Source organism: Nycticebus coucang, chromosome 4 (genome assembly GCF_027406575.1).
Source record: "Nycticebus coucang isolate mNycCou1 chromosome 4, mNycCou1.pri, whole genome shotgun sequence".
NCBI classification, from domain to species: Eukaryota; Metazoa; Chordata; class Mammalia; order Primates; family Lorisidae; genus Nycticebus; species Nycticebus coucang.
Genome location: NC_069783.1, coordinates 110734764 through 110754128, shown reverse-complemented (window position 1 = coordinate 110754128; position 19365 = coordinate 110734764). Strand labels below are relative to the sequence as shown.

At 48.9% G+C, this 19365-nt stretch overlaps 1 protein-coding gene across 1 annotated transcript in view; it reads left to right on the top strand.

Annotated features, from left to right (window-relative positions):
* Positions 1-741: 741 nt before the first annotated feature.
* The window catches only part of LOC128584555 (transmembrane protein 132B), a 432556-nt gene continuing 413932 nt past the window's right edge, over positions 742-19365 (top strand). Inside the window, exon 1 of the mRNA XM_053589531.1 lies at positions 742-1219. Coding sequence (XP_053445506.1) covers positions 1153-1219 — 67 coding nt within the window. The 5' untranslated portion in view covers positions 742-1152. The remainder of the gene's footprint in view (positions 1220-19365) is intronic.

Sequence of the window (19365 nt, the reverse complement as noted above, 5' to 3'; positions counted from 1 at the left end):
TCCCTGGATGAAGGAACCCCCGATCCCGCGCTGCACCCCCAGCATCCTCACTGTCTCTGGACCTCTGGAAATCTGCCCTATCTAGGATAGAGAGTCAGAACTGGCCTCCGCCTCTGCGCACTCCAGGGGCGGGTGCGTCCTCTAGCTCTGGTGCATAAGGGCCCCTGCCTCTCACTCCGGCAGACATCCCGAGACACCGGAGGTCTGCCTGGGAAGTCCTGACAGTGCCCAGCCTGCGCACACCCGCCGCCATCCCAGCGCCCTGCGGAGATGCCGCACTTAGCCCCAGACTCCCGAGACCTCCCTCCCCCGCAGACACCCCAAGCCGTGCCACATGTAAGACCGGACCTCTGGTCTGCTCTCAGCCCTGCAGTCTCTGTCCCCGCAGACACCCTCTCCACACGTCGCTGTCCTATTCTGAGGACCCTCCAGTAGTTCCCTCACCCCTCGACCTTGGGAACTCGCACCACTACGCTCCCAGGATGCCCTATCTGGGGAGCTCCCTCTGCACTCTGCACCCCTCCCACAGTCTCTGTCCGCGCAAGCGCCCCCGACCACCCCGGCGGGGCTCCTTCGGCCTCAGCGGCCAGGCGCCCTCCCCCGGGGACGCCGAGGAGTGGCACTTCCCGCCGCCTATCGGCTGGGCGGCCGCCTGGTGCCCGGGCTCCCCGGCGGCGGCCCCTCCCCCGGCCTCGGCGGCCCCTCCCTCCCCGCCCCTTCCCGGCGCTCGCTCACTCTCTCGCCGGCTCGAAAGGCGGCCGGCAGCTGGCGCTGGCTGAGGCAGCGGCGGCGGCGGCAGCGCGGCCGGGATGGGACGGGCGCTGGGGCGCAGGAGCCGCGGTGGCGGCGGCGGCGGCGGGGGCCGCGCAACTCGGGCCAAGTGCGGGGCAGCGGGCGAGGGCGCGGGGCGCTGAGCCCCGGCGGCCCCCAGCTCACCGGCCGCGCACGGCGGAGCCCAGGAGAGCGCGCAGAGGCGCAGCCGAGGAAGCGCCGCCAGCGCCGGCGCCTGCGTCTGGGGAGGAGCGGCGCGCTGGGAGCGAGCCATGCCCGGCGCCCGGGCGTAGCCGCCGGGGGCTGCTCCCGGGAGCCGCGGGCCGGGCCAGGCGCGCGAGAGGAGCAGCCCCGCGCCGCGCCCACCGCGCGCCGAGGACCATGCCGCCCCCGGGCCGGGCGCCGCCGCTCGGGCTCTTGCTGGCGCTGACTGCGCTCCGGTGCCCAGGTAACGCGTTCCCGGACCCCATCCCCGACCCCGGCCGCCGCGCACAAAGTTGGCTCGCGACGGGTGGCTGCCTCCTCAAGTCCGTGGCAGCTTGCACCTCCTGGACTTGGACAGATCTGGGGAGACCCTAGGAACCCAGGAGTCCCCCGCCAGTTGCTTTTTGCCCAGCGCGGGAGCCCGCCTGCCTGTCCCCCAAGCCCTCCAGCTTCCCTGCGGATCCTTTTGGAGCGCACGGAGGCGACAGAGGGGGTGCGCTCAGCTTCTCGAGGCGGGTGGGGGCGCGCCTCCAGGAAATCTAGCCCCCTTCCCACCCCGCCTTGAGTCCTGGTTTCTGCGGGGGTTTTGCTGTGATAGGGCGTTGGTGGAAACCTTCTCCTGCTCCTTGCTGCCGGCTGTCTTGTGGCGGTACGCTCCCGGGACACAAGCGGGACCCGAGCCCTGAGGTTGTCTCGGCCGGCCCTGTCCAGCTTGTCCGCAGCCCTTCCCTGCACCCCGCCGCCCTCTCCTGCATTTACGTCCGTCTCCCAACCCCCAAGCATTTTCCCTCCCCAAGTGGCCTCCCCTTGGCCAAAGTGTAGCCCGTGCCTCCTGGAAACGCGGGCTGCGCCAGAGTCCTGACCCCGAGGCAGGCGGGAAAGGGTAGCAGTGGCCAGGCAGCTCCAGACGCGCCGGGCCGCCTGGAACGCCGTGATGTCCAGAGCCGCTGTCTGGGTACCAGGGAGCTGGACTCCCTGCTGACACCAGTGCAGCTGTGGCCAAAACCTAGTGAGTGGGGAAATCAAAATAGTCTGGTATTGTCTGTCTCCGCCGGAGTTTGGAGAGCTTTCTACCACCTTGGTGCGGCTACGTGTTGGTTCTAGAGGAAGCTCATCCTAAAATGACAATTCATCCCCTCCCCCCACCCAAAGCGGTCGAGAGAATTCTAAAGGCTCAGATGAACCGGGCACAGTCACGAGCACCATTCATGTGCGTTTGAGATCTCAGCTTTCCAAACCTTTTACAGTTAGGACCCATGATTTGGGAGCAGGTAGTTTTGCTTTAGAAAACCTCTCCCCATTTCCTTAACAAACAAACTACACAGACACGCAGAATGCAGTAAAAAAAAAAAAAATACAACTTTAACTTTTCGGCTTTAACTATCGTGGTAAGGTTGCAGTTAGCAGCCAACCTTGCCTGTCAACTTGATGTTTGATGTATTTGCATGGGAAAAGTAAGTATTGTTTTCCTTCTAGATGCCCTTAAGTGACCCAAAACGTTTAAGAAAACCTTTGACTGAGAGATATCCATCGGCGGCGGCGTTGGGTTCGGCTTGGCTGAGACAGTGGCATTGGGCTTAACGTGGATGCATTTTCAATCTGCTAGGCTAATGAGCAGCTATGATAAAGCTGATTTGCTTTTGGCTTTCCTCTGTGTTACAGCAGAGGGGCTGCTGATGAGGTCGGGGCTGTTTTCTCTTAACTGAAGCCCTGGGACCTGTTTCCAAAAGTGCACAGTCCTTTGAACTTGAGAATCGCAGTTTTGTCTCTGTTTTGTTTCTGCACGGGGTCAGCGTTTGTCTGGATGTGCTTCTAAGTGAATATAGGAAATCTCTTTTTTTTTTTTTTTTGGTTTTTGGCTGGGGCTAGGTTTGAACCCGCCACCTCTGGCATATGGGACCGGCGCCCTACTCCTTGAGCCACAGGCTTGGAGAAGCTGCCTGCCTAATGCTTTGGAAGAGAACCTAAAGATCCCCCTTCCCGCTGCCAGCGACAGAGCTGTGCCTGGCTCTGGGAAGTCCTGGTTTTGAGTGGCAGGTGTGGGGGGAAGGTGAGTCACCCCTGAAACCTGCTGCTGTCCCTCTCCCGCTTGGCTGCATGGTCAGGTGAATGCCCCCAGAGCAGTGCTCCCAATGCCAACACCGGGGCCCAAGAAGCACAGGCAAGTCTTTCACCAGTCCCCAGGAGATAACAGTTTGGTAACTTCTGTATTTAGCACCAGTCAGGAGGGCTGGCAAAATAAAAAAAAGGAAAAATAAATCCAAAAACAAGGCTGAAATTCCTGAAAGATAGTTAGCTGCCTACTCTTGGTTGAAAGGTTCCCAGGGATTAACCAGAGCTTCCTTCAAAGCTGGCTGGATTTTCTGGATAATTCCTGCCATGATCTACAGACCATGTTTGGCTGAGGCACTGGAAGAGGGGCTGGGAGAGTTCAGAGGCGAGGATGTGCGCGCTCTATCACACACACACACACACACACACACACACACACACACACACACACAGAGGGACTGTCTTCTTTGTGCCCCCCCTCCTGCGTGGGTAGCTGCCATGGTAAAGAGCGTGGTGGGTGTACTTCTTTCAGCCTTGCAAACGCTTAAACATATGGAACTGTACTTGGTAAGAGTCAGCACAAATCCCCCAGCTTAGCGACTGGGGGCCCCTATTATTTGAGCCATTTCTGTGCACACTGAGGCTTTGCAAATTAGTGGCGCAGTTACAGTCCCTGCTGGGGAAAATGAACGTGCCTTGCTTCGTTGACTCATTATGCTGGGGGGTGGGGAGGTCTATGACATTAGGGTGGGTGGGACACCCTTACCCCTACCCCTCCCCTGACAGAAGAGCCCTGTGAATGGCAGAGCTTGCAAGTGTGGGGAGGGGAAAGCTTAGCCCTGCCTGGCACCTTGGTGTGGCATGTGGCATATTTCTTTCTCATTACAATAGTGATTTTTTTTTTTGCGGGGGGGGGCTTTCTTGTGTGTGACTGTCCTTCGGAGAGGTGGCCTTGGGAAGCAGGGGGGAGTGGTATTCAAATGCTGGTGCCTCCCCCAGTGATTTAGTGGCTGCACAGTGGAGTTCCCAGAGTAAATCATTTCATCCCCCCTCCTCCCGCCGGATGCAGGAACTGGGGAGGTGTGGGGCTTCTGCATGAGCTATGGTGCTTGGAGCCAGCAGTGAGCATGGCGGTTGCTGTGATCCAGGGGAGCTAAAGAAACTCCTCATTTGTTGGCTGGAAGTCTGGGAGGGTGGTCTCCGGGCCAGCAAAGGCCTTGGAGGGGCCTTGTTCCCGAATGAGTCTCCCAGTTCTATGCAGCTGGGTGGCTCCTTTCTTCTCTCCTGGGTTTAAATTTGAATGAGGACGGAGAGAGTCCATTTCCCTTTAAGCAATGGGATTCTGCAAACGCAATGCCTCCTACCACCATGGGGAGGTGAGGTGCTCTGGTACCATGGGCAGCCTGGTGGGAGGGGGTGACAGTGGTATTGCCAACTCTTCACGAGAGTTAGTGAACTGATTTCTAGAGCAAGGGGGCCTCTCAGAGCATCTCCTTCAACAGCCTCCTTTGCAGATGGGAAAAAGGAGAGTCAAAAATGGGTGCACCTTGCTCAGGGTCACGCAGTGAGCTGGAGGCAGGTCAGGGCTCAGGCACACTCTCTTTTTAACTCCTCATCCAGGACTTTCTAACCCCACAGTGGAGGAGGTTTTCTGGTGAAAGAGTTCTACTGGACAGTCCTTTAGGGGAATGTGACTTCATTTAAGGAGCCCAAGATCATGAGAATGACTGCTGCTTAGCATGGTCGAAATAGCAAATATCAGGTGAAGTTTACTAAGTGTAGAGTATAAGGGTTTGAACACAATAATTAAGAAAATACCATGAAGGCTATGTTAACGAGTTTGGTGAAAATATTTCAGACTGTATATGGAACCAGCACATTGTACCTCATGATTGCATTATTGTACTCAGCTATGATTAAAAAAAAAAAAAAAAAGCAAATATCAACTCGGAAAGATAGGAGCAAACCCTGATGATGCTGATGACGGGAGCAGGTGCCACTGAGGGTGCAGACTGTGCCTCAGGCACCGCCTCCAGCCTTGCGTGGACGTGGCGGAATCTCACTCTGGCAGGTGGGCTGTCTCTCTATTCATGGTTTACATGTGAGGATGTTGAGGTCCAGAGATGCTAGGGAACTTGCCCGGGGTCACACAGGATCAAGATTCCAGCCCAGACACTGGTCTGTGTCTTATCTAGAGCCAAATTTCACTCTATAGACTTGTAAAGAATGGTAGGACCCACCTCCAAGCTGGACTCACACCACAAGGTGGTGGATAGTTATCAAGCTTTTTTGATGAACTGGGCTTTGCTAGGTATTTCACTTCCTTTCGGCTCTCTCTGCAACGAATAATGGGCAGAGAGCAGTAGAAATCAAACGCATTGGAGTCTACCCTGTAGGCAACTAAGAATCCTGTAGAATTCTGTGCCCTGAGGGATTAGATGGTTACAAAGAAGGGCAGGACATTGGCAGGTAGATTTGTGGTCTCATGAGTTGTTTCTTACCTGTCAGTGTGCCCCAGCATTAGTAATAACACAATAACTAACCCTGCTTTAGAGTGTCTTGTGTGTAATTTTACTCCATTGAATCTTCAACAGCTCTAATGGGTTAGGGACTTCTAACTGCACCATTTTTCAGATGAAGAAACTGAGGCCTGGAGAGGTGATATGACTTGTGTGTGGTCACGTGGCCAGTAAGTGTTGGGGTGCTATGTGAACTCTGGGTGTGTCTGTCTTGGAGTTGGTGCTCTTAGCTACTGTGTTCTCTATGTTCATGAGCACGGAATTTTGGGTGCCATTTGTTGCATTTCAAGACTGATTTGAATCAAGGGGATTAAAGGATGTGCCTTCAATCAAGGGGAGAGTTGGGTCTTTTGTGAGAAACCCATTTGGGAAATTCTTCCCTTCTAAAGTCTGAGCCCTGGTCTGCTTGGTAGGAAGAAGGTTGGTGTTTGGGGAAATCGAGTGGCCATGGAAGGCCATGGAGGGCAGATGGCTGCCTCTGGGCCATACCTGGCCTGCAGACTTCTCTTGTTAGTTGCCAGAACTTAAACACTGGGTGGTATCAAAGTCACAAGCCAGCTTTCTGGCTGTGCTCAAGTAATTGGGAGATCTTGGAATACTGGTCTAGCCTCTTGAGCATTCTGAGATGCTGAAATCCTGCCCTGCTGGTCTCATTGGGGGACTCCAACAAGGAAGAAGTTTATAAACAACAGTGGTGTGCAAATGGGTGTGGCTGTCAGCACAGAATGAGAGGCTCAGGACAGGAGAAGAAGCAAGGAGGGAGGGTGCACTTTGCTGCAGCAACCAAAGCCGCAAAAAGAAGGATCACGAGCCATCAGCCATCTACCAAGTGGTTTCACTCTTCAGGATTTCACTGGGGTCTTGGGTAGCTGTTGATGGGATGTGGTAGGAGGTATATCTCCAGATAGGGTTACCAAAGCTCAGAGGAACCCAGGGAATGGCTCAAGATAACTCAGTCCATGAATGGCAGGATAAGGTCTCCTTTTCAGAGCTCATGACTTCTGCCCTGAGGGTGCTTGGAATTTTGCCTCAATTTCCCTACTCTCAGGCTTGGATCCCTTGGTCTTAGGGACTTACATTCTTGGGCAGGTTGCATGGTGACAGGGACACAGACAAGAAGCCTACAAATACACCAACAGGAAAATCCTGGACACAAATTTTTGCCCCTTTGGGGCAATACAAGATGATGTGACGGGAATTGACTATGTGATCCAGGAAGACTTCTTGGAGGAGGTGGCTGTTTTCTTATTTGAGACCTAAATGAACCAGAAAGGGTCAACTTGGAGAAGAGGTTCTGGGCAGAAGGTGTGAAAATCCTTGCAAGGTCCTCTGCACGGTGCTTGGCACATGGCAAGTACTCAAGAGACACCAGCTCATTCATTCATTCAACAGCCACATAAATCAGCGCTAAACATTTGGGACACAGGAGGAAACAAAAGAGACAAATCCTGTGTGTTGTCGTCTTGGAGGAGTGAGACAACAACACAGTGATTGACAAATAAATCTGGGCTTTAATGCCAAGTGCCATGGGGACAGAAATAAAACAGAGTAGCTCATTGTCACTTTTATCCTCCACCAGGTGATTGGTTTTGCATCTTCTCATTCAGTGCAAAATGGACCCATTCTCTGCCAGGAGCAGGGGAAAAAGAAGCTCAAGCTGTTTGGAGTTGAATTCCAGTGCCCTCTCCTGGCCAGGACACCTGGTTCTGCAGCCAGGGTGCCCCCAACTCCCTTCTCTGGCACCCCGGCTCTTTAACTGATCAATACCCTCTTCTTATGCTTTGCCCCCAAAATAGTTACATAAAAAATCAATCGAGTCCAATTTGATTTGCTGTATTTTATTACTGAGGGTGATGGAGTGTCTGGAATCACTCCGTGCTCTGAGCCTGGGCATGAATTAACCCACTGGGGGGCCTAACTCATGGAGGCTGCACTTTCTGAGTCCAAGGATTCAGCACCTAAGAAAGGCAACTCGGTAAATAACGTGTCTCCAATGTCTGCTTTATGTCCTGAATGCTTTCCACTGGGGCTCTTAACACAGTGCAGCAAATGGACACATAAAAATACTGCTGTGGCTGTAGCCAGCGCTCCTGAGGTTGGCTCCGTGGGCCTTACAAGGGGTCCTGGCTATGTGGTTGGATCTCTAAAGCTCGGCTGCCTGTGTCTCATCGCCTGGCTCCCAGCATCCGTGGCTCTTTGTTTCCCGGGTCCGCTCTGTGTTGTGTACTGTCGACGTATTTATATCCTCAGCTTGGTATTTTTCCCTTCTGTGGTTGTGCCATCTGCTGCCGCAGGCTGCTGGCTCTCCTGGCGAGCTCAGAGGGCCAGGTCAGTGGGGATGTGCTTGGCCCCAGGGATGCGAGAGGCCAGGCGGGAGAGGCCTGCAGGTTGGTTGCAGTAAAGGGACAGGAGAGGCTTGGCATAGATGGAGAATGTTATTTTGCCAAAAAAGTTCTAGTGGCAGGAATAAGAACTTTTCCAGGCCAGTGGATGCTACTGGCTGCCTCTGAGCCGTTTCAGCCCTGCAGACTTCTGATAGTTGCTGGCACTTAAAGATGGGGAGCTGTCACTATTACCATCCAGATTTCTGGCTTCTCCCAAGAAATTGGGAAGTGTGGGCAGCCCCTTGATTGCTCTGAGACTTGGTTTCCTTTTCTGTAAAATTGGCCCTGAATGCGCTCCTGTTCTCCTAATCTTCCTGGAAACCCCCCTCCAATCTGCTTCCTTCCATCATGCCTGTCTTGGTTTATTCTAGGCCACTTTAATTATGCACCTGTGCTGTGACAGGCACTGTTCTTGGTGTTGGGGATATAGCAGGAACAAGATAGGCAGAGACCCCTGTCCTCGCGGGGTTAGTGTTAAGGTGGAGAGAGATGAATGCTAAGCAAAACAAATAAGTAACATATGCTGCTCATGACATGGTAGTCCCATGCCACCGAGAAACAGGCAGGGGTGGGGAGCAGAGATGGAGCACTGGGGAGGGATGGTTTGCAGTTTCCAACAGCAGAGTCAGGAAGGTGACTTGGAACAAAGACCAAAGAAGTGAGGGAGGAGGCCAGGTGGCGATCTTGGGAAGAGCATTTCAAGCAGAGGGAACAGCAAGTGCAGAGGCCTTGAGGTAGGAATGTGCTTGGCGGGTTCAAGAGACAGAGGGAGGCCAGTGAAGGTGGGCTGAGTGAGGGAGGGGACAGCAGGAGGAATGAGGCCAGAGGGGTGACAGGGACCAGGCTCTGGTCAGGACTTTGGCTTTTATTCTCAATGAGCTGGGAGCTGTCGGCAGGTTTGAGCAGAGGAAGGACCAACTCCTATGCACACAGAAGTGGGCTGAGGGTTACTGCCATGATCCAGGCCAGTGACAGTGGTGGCTTGGACCTGAGTGGTCACTGTGGAGGAGGTGAGAAGTGGTGGGATTTAGGGTGTACTTTTGGAAGTGGAGCCACAGGATTTGTTGATGGAGTAGATTTATTTGATACATATTTATTGAGTGCCTACTCTGTGCCTAGCACTGTATTTGGAACTGGGACCCAGTCAGTATTTGTTAGTGATGAAATAAGCAAACAGACCTTAATCTGTGCGTTGGACTTTTGCCTTTTGTACAGTCTTCCCAAGAGCCCTGCAGGGAAAGTTGGGCGGATCAGCCTGCATTTTTGCATCTGTAAGATAAAGCTTTCATGAGAAGGTAGATGCAGAATGGTTATCAGCACAGTGCCTGGCATATACTAAGTGTTCAGTAAAGAATGGCAGTTATTTAATAATGTTATGATAGTTGAGAGTTCCAGGGCCCAGTTATACTATTTGCCCACCAAAAACACAACATAGAGTTTTGATTTGAATTGTGGTCTTTGAGACTCAATTTGGTGTTCGTTTTGCCTCCTGAAATCACTAATATATAAAATATATAAGAAATTTTCCCCTGTGTTCCTCACGTGATTAGTTTATTAGTTTATTGTTGGCCAGTGCAGGTATTCTTTATTTAGTAGATGTGTATGAAAATTTGTGTGCCAATCAAATTCTAGTACCTTTGTCAACTTCCATGACATTTTAGAGATGTATAAATTCCATCTGCCCCTGTGTTGGCCTTGGCTCCTGACACATTGTGTGTTATTTTGGCACCCTTTCATCAGCAAACTTTGGTCTGTGGACCACATTTAGCCCTCCAGCTGCTTTTGTAAATAAAGTTTTATTAGAACACAGTTATGCCTATTTGTTCAAATATTGTCTATGGCTGATTCTGCGCAGTCTCGGAGTTAAGTAGCTGTGACCCAGACGTATGACCCACAAAGCCTAACTAACCTATCGTACTCTCTAATTGTTTTAAGACAAAGTTTGCCTTCAGTGATCAGGCAGGGAGTTAGTTCTCTGTGAATTTATGTTTCTTTGACTATGACAGCGTTCAGGAATAAGGAACCATTTTTAACGTAAAAAAAAAAAAATTGTCCAGCTCCTCTGAATGAGGATTGTGGTTTTGCTATCTCTTGGTTGCAAAAGAAAAACATATTGATCAAAAGTTGCTGTCAATTTAGTAATGCTTTTGCATGAGTCGGTTTTGGTAATTACAGTAGCATTTATGTAACGTTTTAAAAATAGCAGCACATGTGTGTGCAAAATGTTTTTTACTCTGCAGGAGGAGCTGGATGGCTCACAGCTCAGAAGACCCCTTATAAGGATGCTGCCAGAGGGAACTAGTATTCAAGGAACCCATTGGTTAGTTATTTCATACTCAGAGTGATTCCAATCAATGGATCTTTTTTTATGACCTTGTGTTTTTTCTTATTGAGTTGTTTTAGTGATGAATATAGCCGTGTTTATCTGTAGCACTTAGGTCTGTGATATTTTAAGTTTCCAATGCTGATGATCCAATGGAGATGATGTGCCAAATGCAAGAGTATGTCACTGTTTTAGTCTGAATTATCTTAGTTGCAAAGGATGACAATGAGAATTTACTCATCCTTGGAGCTGGGAAGTTCAAGGGAGAAATGGCTACAGGCAAGGCTGGATCCAGGGGCTTAGCACGCTCCTAATGAGGGTTTCTGTTTTCTCACTTGATCTCTTAGTTCTTTTTTCCTCTGTGTTGACTCAGTTCTCATACAGGATTTCTCTACCTGATGGCAAAGCTGGCCACGGATGGCTGCAGCCTATCCTCAGACCAGCAGAAATTCAATGTCTCTTTTCTAACCATCCCAATGAGAACCTATCCCAACGGGGACTCACTTGGGGTGTGTGCTGACCCCTTAACCAGGGGCTGGGACTGTGGAGACAGGATGTTATCTGTCTGGCCTCACTTAAGTTAGAAGCTCATCTCAGGAAATGGCACAAGAACTATTTTACCGGAGAGGAGCAGAGATTATTTCTCAGTGGAAAATCCTGGTGCTTCCACTGCGACGGAGGAACAGGTACTACTACAGTCTAGAAAGGGGGTGGAGAGAACTGCTCAGGCCAGGAGCACTTGTGTTGGAGCTAATGTCCCCAGGCTCCCTCCACCCCTGCTCCTTGAGGCTGCTCTTTGGGCAGTGGCCAAGTTCCCTGGGGTTTCTTTTTTTTTTGTTGTTGCAGTTTTTGGCCGGGGCTGGGTTTGAACCCACCACCTCTGACATATGGGGCTGGTGCCCGACTCCTTTGAGCCACAGGCGCTGACCTCCTCCCCCCCACCCCCGGGGTTTCTTTATTGTGTATGCCCTCTGAAAACTCAGATTTCACATGGGTTCTGGTTACTTTGGTGGAGAACATTGGATATTTGAAATGTAATCTGCCAATATCTATTAAAATAGTATCTGGTCTTTGACCTAGCAAACCTGCTTCTGGGAAACCTATAAAACAAGAGGATTGCTATAAAACAGGTGTGTGTAACTGTTTCAGAGGCAGCATATCGTGGTGGTGATGTTGTTTGGTTCCTGACATCACTTTATACTGCCTCTGAAATGGGTACATCATGCACTTGCTCACATATGCCCTTATATACACATTTGTGGAATTTTATTAGTGTGGAGGAGGGTGTGGATCCATCTATGCAGGGTGTTAATGTTACTGACCTCAGTGAAGGAATGAAGGGGTGATGTTTGTGGAGCCGGTATGAAGGAAACCAGGAGTGCTTTGGATGTTTTAGCCACAGTAATGCTGATATTTAAATAGCAAGCCCAACTCTTTCCCTTAGGGTGTCTGGGACCCTGTCAGAACTGCTGGAATCCTCTGAATTGGCCATTGCAGTGTGCGGGTTCTTGGGCCTCTGATGCATGGAACTTAAGTGACTCAAGGCATGCTCACTTTTGGTGGTGCAGTGAGGGACAGGGAAGTCTGGATGTGGTGTGATTCCTCAGTGAATGAAGAGACTTAAAATAATGATGGCTTACAGAGTAGAACTTTGTTTCTTTCTCCGATAAGAATTTGGAGCTATGTAGCCTAGGATACATATGTCTGCTGTGTTCCATGAAGTGCTCATGGACTCCCCCCACTCCTTTTTACCATCTCAAAGCTATGGTCTTTGTCCTCATGGTTCAAGATGGCAGCTATGGGTGCAGCCATCTCATCTCCATTCCAGGCACCAAGATGGAGATACAGATAAAGGGTCAAGGAAATGTATCAATTGTCTTTTAAGGAGGGGTCCTAGAAATAGCCCCGAGATTCTTCCTCCGGTATCCCATTGGTTTGGACTCAGTCACATGGCCACATCTAGCTGCAAGGGAACCAGGGAAATTCAGTCTTTATTTTAGGTTGCTAAAAACTGGAAGTTCTATTTCTGTGGAAGGAGAGAACAGATACTGGGAACAGCTGGTGGTCCCCTTCATAGCTGGTAGTTTGTGGTAAATACTTCAGTAGAAGGGAGCATTGCCTTTGGAAAAAAACATTTGAACCACTAGGCTCTTACATAATCATGCTTGTCTTAATAGAGTTTTCGTGTGTGATCTTATTCTGCCTCCTAAAGTGGGATCCGGGGGTATGTTGATTTTCTGGGTGCCTTGAGGAAAATAAAAGCAGTTTGATGGATGTATAGCACTGTCTTTGTCAAAGATATACAAATGATTTTAGAAACACTACAGATAAACCTGAAAATCTCTTTTGACCAACTTCGTGTTCTTCTAAAAGGTCACTTTTCTGTGTATTTTTCCTATAGGGAATGTATGGTATACTGGTGTTTTCGGTTTGCTTTTTTACATATACACCTCATCCCTATGTAGGCATAGAAGTACCTTAATGTTTTTGAATTGCTGCACAGCATTTCATGGCATGGATGTAGCAAGGTGTATTTAGTGACTTTCCTCTGTCTCATGAAATGGGGGGTTCCACAGACATAGAAAAGGGGTTCAGAAAGATTTTCAAAATGCCTTCCCCCAACACTAGGCAGAAATCAGCAATCACTGACAATCTCTAAATAGTTATGGAAAGCCAGGAGATGGCAGGGACTGCTATCTGAGAAAGTAGCAGTAACAGAGCCTGTGGACTGGAGCAGCGAGGACACGGTGGGAGGCAGGGGGCTTGTTCTTAGAGACCAGAGCTCTTGCCTAAGAGGTGTGGCTTCTGAGGGCAAGATATGGTGGAGCTCCCCAGGTTCTGTGCCCTGTGCTTCTGGCTTTGAGCAATTCCCAGAGGACTTGGAATGCCACTCCATCTACTCATGACACTTTTGCAGATTCTGGGAGCTTTAATCTTAGAATAGGGGCATCCTCGCAGTTCTCTGGTCTAGGTCTCTGTAGCACTTAACACAAACACATTTGTTTCTAATGGAAAAGGCTCTAAAAAGTACCATGAATTTATGATGGAAATTTTATTTCTTTATGATATTTTCTTCTCCCTCCACCCACTACCCCCCATGCCCAGCCCAGTTAAGTGGTTGTCTCTTAAATTTACAGGCCGAGCTCTTGAGAGGGTCTGCATATTTTAGGAGGAAAAGTGTTGGGGGAGGATGTTGGTCTTGCTGTTTGCACCGGCTTCATCTGCACACACTCCGATGCGGCCTCATCTTCCTATGTGATCAGTTTGCCTGTCATCTTGGATCATTTCTTTTTTTTCTTTTTTTGCAGTTTCTGGCCGAGGCCGAGTTTGAACCTGCCATCTCCCGTATGACTACATTATGCTTCTCCTGTGCTATCGTGTAGCATAGAGGACGATGTGAGGAGAGAAGGCCATAGAATTTCCTTCTCATTTTTTCCCATTCTTCAAGTTTCACTTACTCTTAATCCCTGTCTTCAAAAGAGATTAAATACATGTTTAAGTGAGGGAATTAACTACCATGGCACTTCCTGTTAGCTTTATAGCTCTCCCTGCTTAATTATATACCGTAGCCTCTGCCAGCTGCCTTTGCTTGCTGACTGTTTCAAGCACTTTTTTTTTGGCAGGGGCCAGGTTTGAACCCACCGCCTCCGGTATATTAATGCCGGCGCCCTACTCCTTTGAGCCACAGGTGCTGCCCCTGGTGGTCATTTTTTATACTTCTGTTCATCTCTTCTCACATGTAATTTCACATCCAAATCCTGTCACATGGTAGTGGTGGTCTGCTTCTTCAACCTGGGTGAGCGTGTAACATCAGAGCATCACACCCTGATTTTCTACTGGGGAAACTACTCCTCCCTTGCTCTGAAGCCTGGTGGTTCGGGTATTGCTAACTTCTTCCTCCTCTCTTAAGGGTGGGTGCATGACTTGCACCTGACCAATCAGAGCAGCCTAATGACTTGCACCTGCCCAATCAGAGCAACCCATCTCTCAGGACTCAAGGATTGGCTCAGGTTTGGGCACGTGACCCAAGGAGGGCCAGTCGGAGATGTTTGTTGAGTGCATTGAGGAGACCCTCATTTTCTGTTGCAGTTGCTAATCTGGTAGGATGGGAGCCTAGATGTAAGTAGTTATAGCTGTGAAATAGTGACCACAAACTAATAAGTAGCTTAGAATATTACACATTCATTATCTCAAAGTTCCTCTGGATCAGGTATCAGCGTGTGGCTTAGCTGAGTCCTCTGCTTCAGAATCGCTCCTTGGGCTACAGTCCAGGTCTTGGCCAAGGTTTGAAAACTGGACTGGGAAGTCAGGATTCAGTTTTTGTGGCTCTTGCACCAATATGCTATTTTTCAGAGGCCACCATTGGTTACTTGCCCCATGGCTTTCTCCACATGGCATTGGTTTCATCAAAGCCAGTAAGGTTCATCTTGTAACCTTCCACATCAAGGTATTCTATCAGTTAGAAGGACGTTTGTCCAGGAGAGAGAGCTATGCAAAACTGTATGCCAGGAGGGGCAGATCATTGGAAACTATCTTAGAAGCTGCCTACCATCTGGAACTGCTTGAGAATGAAGCAATCTGGGGAAAACAGAGCTGGAAAGAGCAAGAGGGAGAGTTTCCTGGTGACCATACCTGATATGAACTTGAACTTCCCCAGTATGTGATCCAACACATTTTTTTCTTAAGTCATTTTGAATTGAGTTTCTGTCACTTGCAACCAGAGAGTCCTGATGAAGTTCTGTGTAGGCTTCTCAGATCCTGTTGCCTGGCAGTGGCCTCGCCTCCTTTGAAGAATTTTGACAATCCATGTGCTTGAGTAAAACTAGGCTGGGGAACGTGCACAAGCTTCCAACTCCTCTGGACTGAGCTCATCAAGAGCAAAGTTGTACAAGTATTTTTTTAATTTCTTTCCCTGCTTTACTTCCAGTGCCTAGAATGCTGTCAAGCACAGAGTAGATGCCATCTGCCAGTAATTACTAGTATAAGAGGCCTTTCTTCATCCCCATCCCTCTCCCTGCCAATCAAAAATGTTTCAAAATTATCTACTGCACCTGGCTTATGGTAGGAAAGCTGAATGTCAAAGACAAAAATATTATTGATGCTTCCCCCTAGAGGCAGCACAGAGCTGCACTCAAAAATCTCAGTGCAAGTGTGAATTTCACAGCTTTGAGAGGATTGTCTTAACAGAAATGACAAGTCACACACATCAGAACTGATCAGAGGTAGTGCTTAGCTAGTTCCCCTAATTATATTTTAATTGATCACCTCTGTGACCATCTTTCCACATACTAATATTTACCTTACACCAGTAATGTTTATTTTTAGTAATAGGATTTTATAATTTTTCTAAGATTAGCAAAATTTTATTGCATAACCAGAACTTATGATCTATTGGGTGCCAATATATACAAAATACTGTGTTTTCTCGACAACACCACTTTAAAAAGTTTTTATTAATGCATAGTCTGAAGTATACTTTTAAAAATATTTCCATGTAAAGTTGGATTGTGTTATATATATCTGCACTTCTTATAGGTCAGCAGATGTAATTGGGGGATGCTTCAGTCAGGGTCCAACCAGGAGAATATTTTACTTTACTTTTACTTCTAAGATAGTAAAACTTTAATATAAAGAACTATAAACTACTAACTGTAACAAGGGATTGGAGTCACAAAGGATCGATTAGTAAGAAGCAAAGAGAACTTAAGAAAAATTTCAGATTAATATGAGGGTACAAATGTTTACATTAGATTGGTTTCATTTCTAAGGTGAAGTTGAAGTTGTAGTTGAATCCTTCACCAAGGGGGCATGGTGACACCCTCACATTGTGCACATTAGGTGAGATCCTATCATCACCCTCCCTCTTCCCCCTCCTCTCCGCTCCCTCTCACTAGACTATACTTGTGTTTTTTCACAAAGAGAATTTTAAAGCAAAAAGGAAAAACAGGTGCCAAGAGCAGCCTACCATCACCCCCAGGGCTGAGTGAGAGTGGTAAGATTGGTAGAGTTTGCAGTATTCTCTCAATTACAATTATCATAATTATTACAGTTACCTTTTATTAAGGGCTCCCTTTATGTGGAGTAGTTCATTAATCCCTTCCACAACCCTATAAAGGAGGAGGTTGAGGCCGAGAGAGGGTGTGGCTTGGCCCGAGCAGCTGGTCTCTTAATGTGGCCTCTCACATGTTCTGTCCAGCATGGCGGCTTGAGAGTAACCCAACTTCTAGAAGGCTCAGGGCTCAGGTGTGTGTCTCAAGAGGGAGTCAGCTGGGCTGTGTGGCCTTTTATGACCCAGTCTAGGAAAAGCACTTCACCTGCATTTTATTGATCACAGGTGTGTCAGAGACGTTGCAAACACACTTTAGGCTTTGGGGGATGATGACTGCACACAGGGTCACAGCTGGGGATAATCACTGAGTCACCTAGGAGGACTCTGACCTACCCACGTCTGGTCGGAAGAAGGATGGGGGTGAGGAAGAAGGAGCTTCTTGGCTCCTGGATTTGTCAGGAAGGCTGTGAGTGAGGGGATAGAGGGTGGGACTGCCTGACCCCGCAGCTGGTGGCAGTGGTCTTGTGGGCTGGCTTCACTTTCCCTTAGATTTTCTGCTGCAGTAGGCCTCCTTGCTGGTGATGTGACTTGGGGACCTGTGATTTGTTGACATGTGGTCCCTCACAACCTCTGGTCTGACTCTTGGACAGCAGGCTTGATGTGGGTCTTCCTCTGCTCAGCTGTCTGGGAGAAGCCACCAGCCCTGGCCTCGGTTGGCTTGGTACCCAGACATTCCTTCTCCCGAGCCACCTGCCACCCCCAACCCCCTCACTCATTTTGAGTTGTTAGCATTCCAGGACAGTGGCAGCGGGCTACCTTCATCCATGTGAGAAACTTCAATTAGAATATTAATTTCACCTGGGGCTTGGGCACATTGTTTCTGTGCTGAGCACATATTTAACAGCGGGGAAAATGTAATTGGCTTCTTCCTCCCATGCTTCTTCCCAAGGCTCTTGGGGGATGAGATCAGCGGTTTTGGGGTCTATGTGCCCTGCCTATTTGTCTGTGTAGGCCTTTGAGCCCCCACTCCCAACACGTAGGGCAGAAGGAACCTTTGTAAACTCCTGGTCCAGTGGTTGTAAACCAGCATTTCCTGGCTAAATACAGCCCCAGGGCAAATCTGTTTGGCCAGCCTGGTGCTGTAATAATTTTTGAGCCGATATTTAAGAGCTGGAAGATTTAATTTGAAAATTTGGATTTTTGGCTTCTCTTTGAAGGACAGCAGGGATGGTAGCCCTGGGTCTTCTTCCCAGAGTGTGACCCTGGGCTGCAGGGTTGGAGGCTGCCCCCTTCGGACATGTTCTTCAGTTCCTTCCTTGGATATTTAGTTGCACACCTACTGTGTGCCAGGCACAATTGTAGGTGCTGGGGATAAAACCCCTGCTGTCAAGCTTGCATTCCTTTAGAATGGGGCACTGATTTCTGTTGCTGGTCTGAGCTTTGCAGATCAGCACCGTTAGACAGAACTTTCTACAGCACTGGAGATGTTCTCTATTTGTTCAATCTGGTGTCCACTAGCCACATGTTGATTTTTTTTTTTTTTTTTGAGACAGATTCTCACTCTCTGCCCATGTTGTCCTAGCTTACAACCTCAAACTCTTGGGCTCAAGAGATCCTCTTGCCTCAGCCTCCCAAGAAGCTGGTACTACAGGCGTCTGCCACAATGCCTGGCTATTTTCATTTTAAGAAGGGGTCTTACTCTTGCTCAGAGCTGGTCTTGAACTCCCGAGCTCAGGCAATCCACCACCTCGGCCTCCCAGAGCGTTAGGATTTCAGGCGTGAGCCACTGCGCCCGGCCTGCATGTTGATTTCGAGCACTGAAATTTGCCCATTATGATGGAGGAACTGGATTTTTTTAATCATAGTAAAATATACATAAAGTAAAATGTACCATTTTAACCATTTTTAAGTGTGCAGCTCTGTAGCATTAAGCGCCTTCTCACTGTTGTACAACCATCACTATCATTCATCTCCCGAACATTTTTCGTCTTGTAAAACAGAAACCCCGTATCTGTTAATCAGTAAACCCCCTCTCTCCTGGTGGCCCTGGGCAGCCCCTATCTTACTTTCTGTCTCTGTGAACTTCCATAAGTGGAATCATGACTTTTGTCCTTTTGTGACTGGCTTATTTCACTTAGCATCATAACTTCAAGGTTCATTCATGTTGTAGCAGGTATCAGAATTTTCTCCCTTTTAAAGGTTGAATAACATTCCATCGGGGAACTAAAGTTTTAATTTCATGTCAACTGAATTAAGAGATATTTAAATTTAAGTAAATTTAAGCACTCACATGTGACTATCTAATGGCTACTATGTGGGACAGTGTGGCTCTGGGTATTTAAATTGGCATCCCCTACTCCTCAGCTAACCCAAGTCCCCATTTAACAGCTGGGGAAACTGAGGCACACAATTGTGCACAGCCAGAACTAGAACCCACCTTGCCCTGAGAGCCCACCTGGCATGTCTGGTGTAACCAATATCCATGAAGCAGGGAAGAGGGGGTGGGTTAAGTGTGGTTGGGGGAGGTGGGAGGTCGGTGGGCTTAGGTTATTCCTGGCCATGTAGACTAAGGGAAAGAATTTGGATTTAACAAAAGGAGTTTATTGAGGTGTGAGTCACGTAACATCAGTTAACCATTTTAAAGCACACAATTCAGTGGCATCTAGTACATTGACCCGGCTGTGCAGCCACCAGCTTATCATCCTAAGGAAACCCTATACCAGTAGCTGTCTATACCCCATCCTCCTCCCCCTGCCCCTGGCAAGCACCAATCTGATTTCCGTTTTTACAGATATGTCTATTCTGGATATTTTGTATAAATGGCATCGTAGAGCACGTGCCTTTTGTGTCTGGCTTCTTTTGCCTGGTGTGATGTTCTTGGGTCCATCATGTTGTAGCCTGTGTCACTGCTGCCTGCCTGTGTAGGGCTGAATCATGCTCCCCTGTGAGGGGTTTGGATTTTTATCTTAAGAGCAGCTGGGAGGCCACTTCTTTCCAAATGGCATGTCGCAGGAAGGAAGGCCCCTGCCACAGCCCCATGGGAGACAGATTTCCTCACCCTGG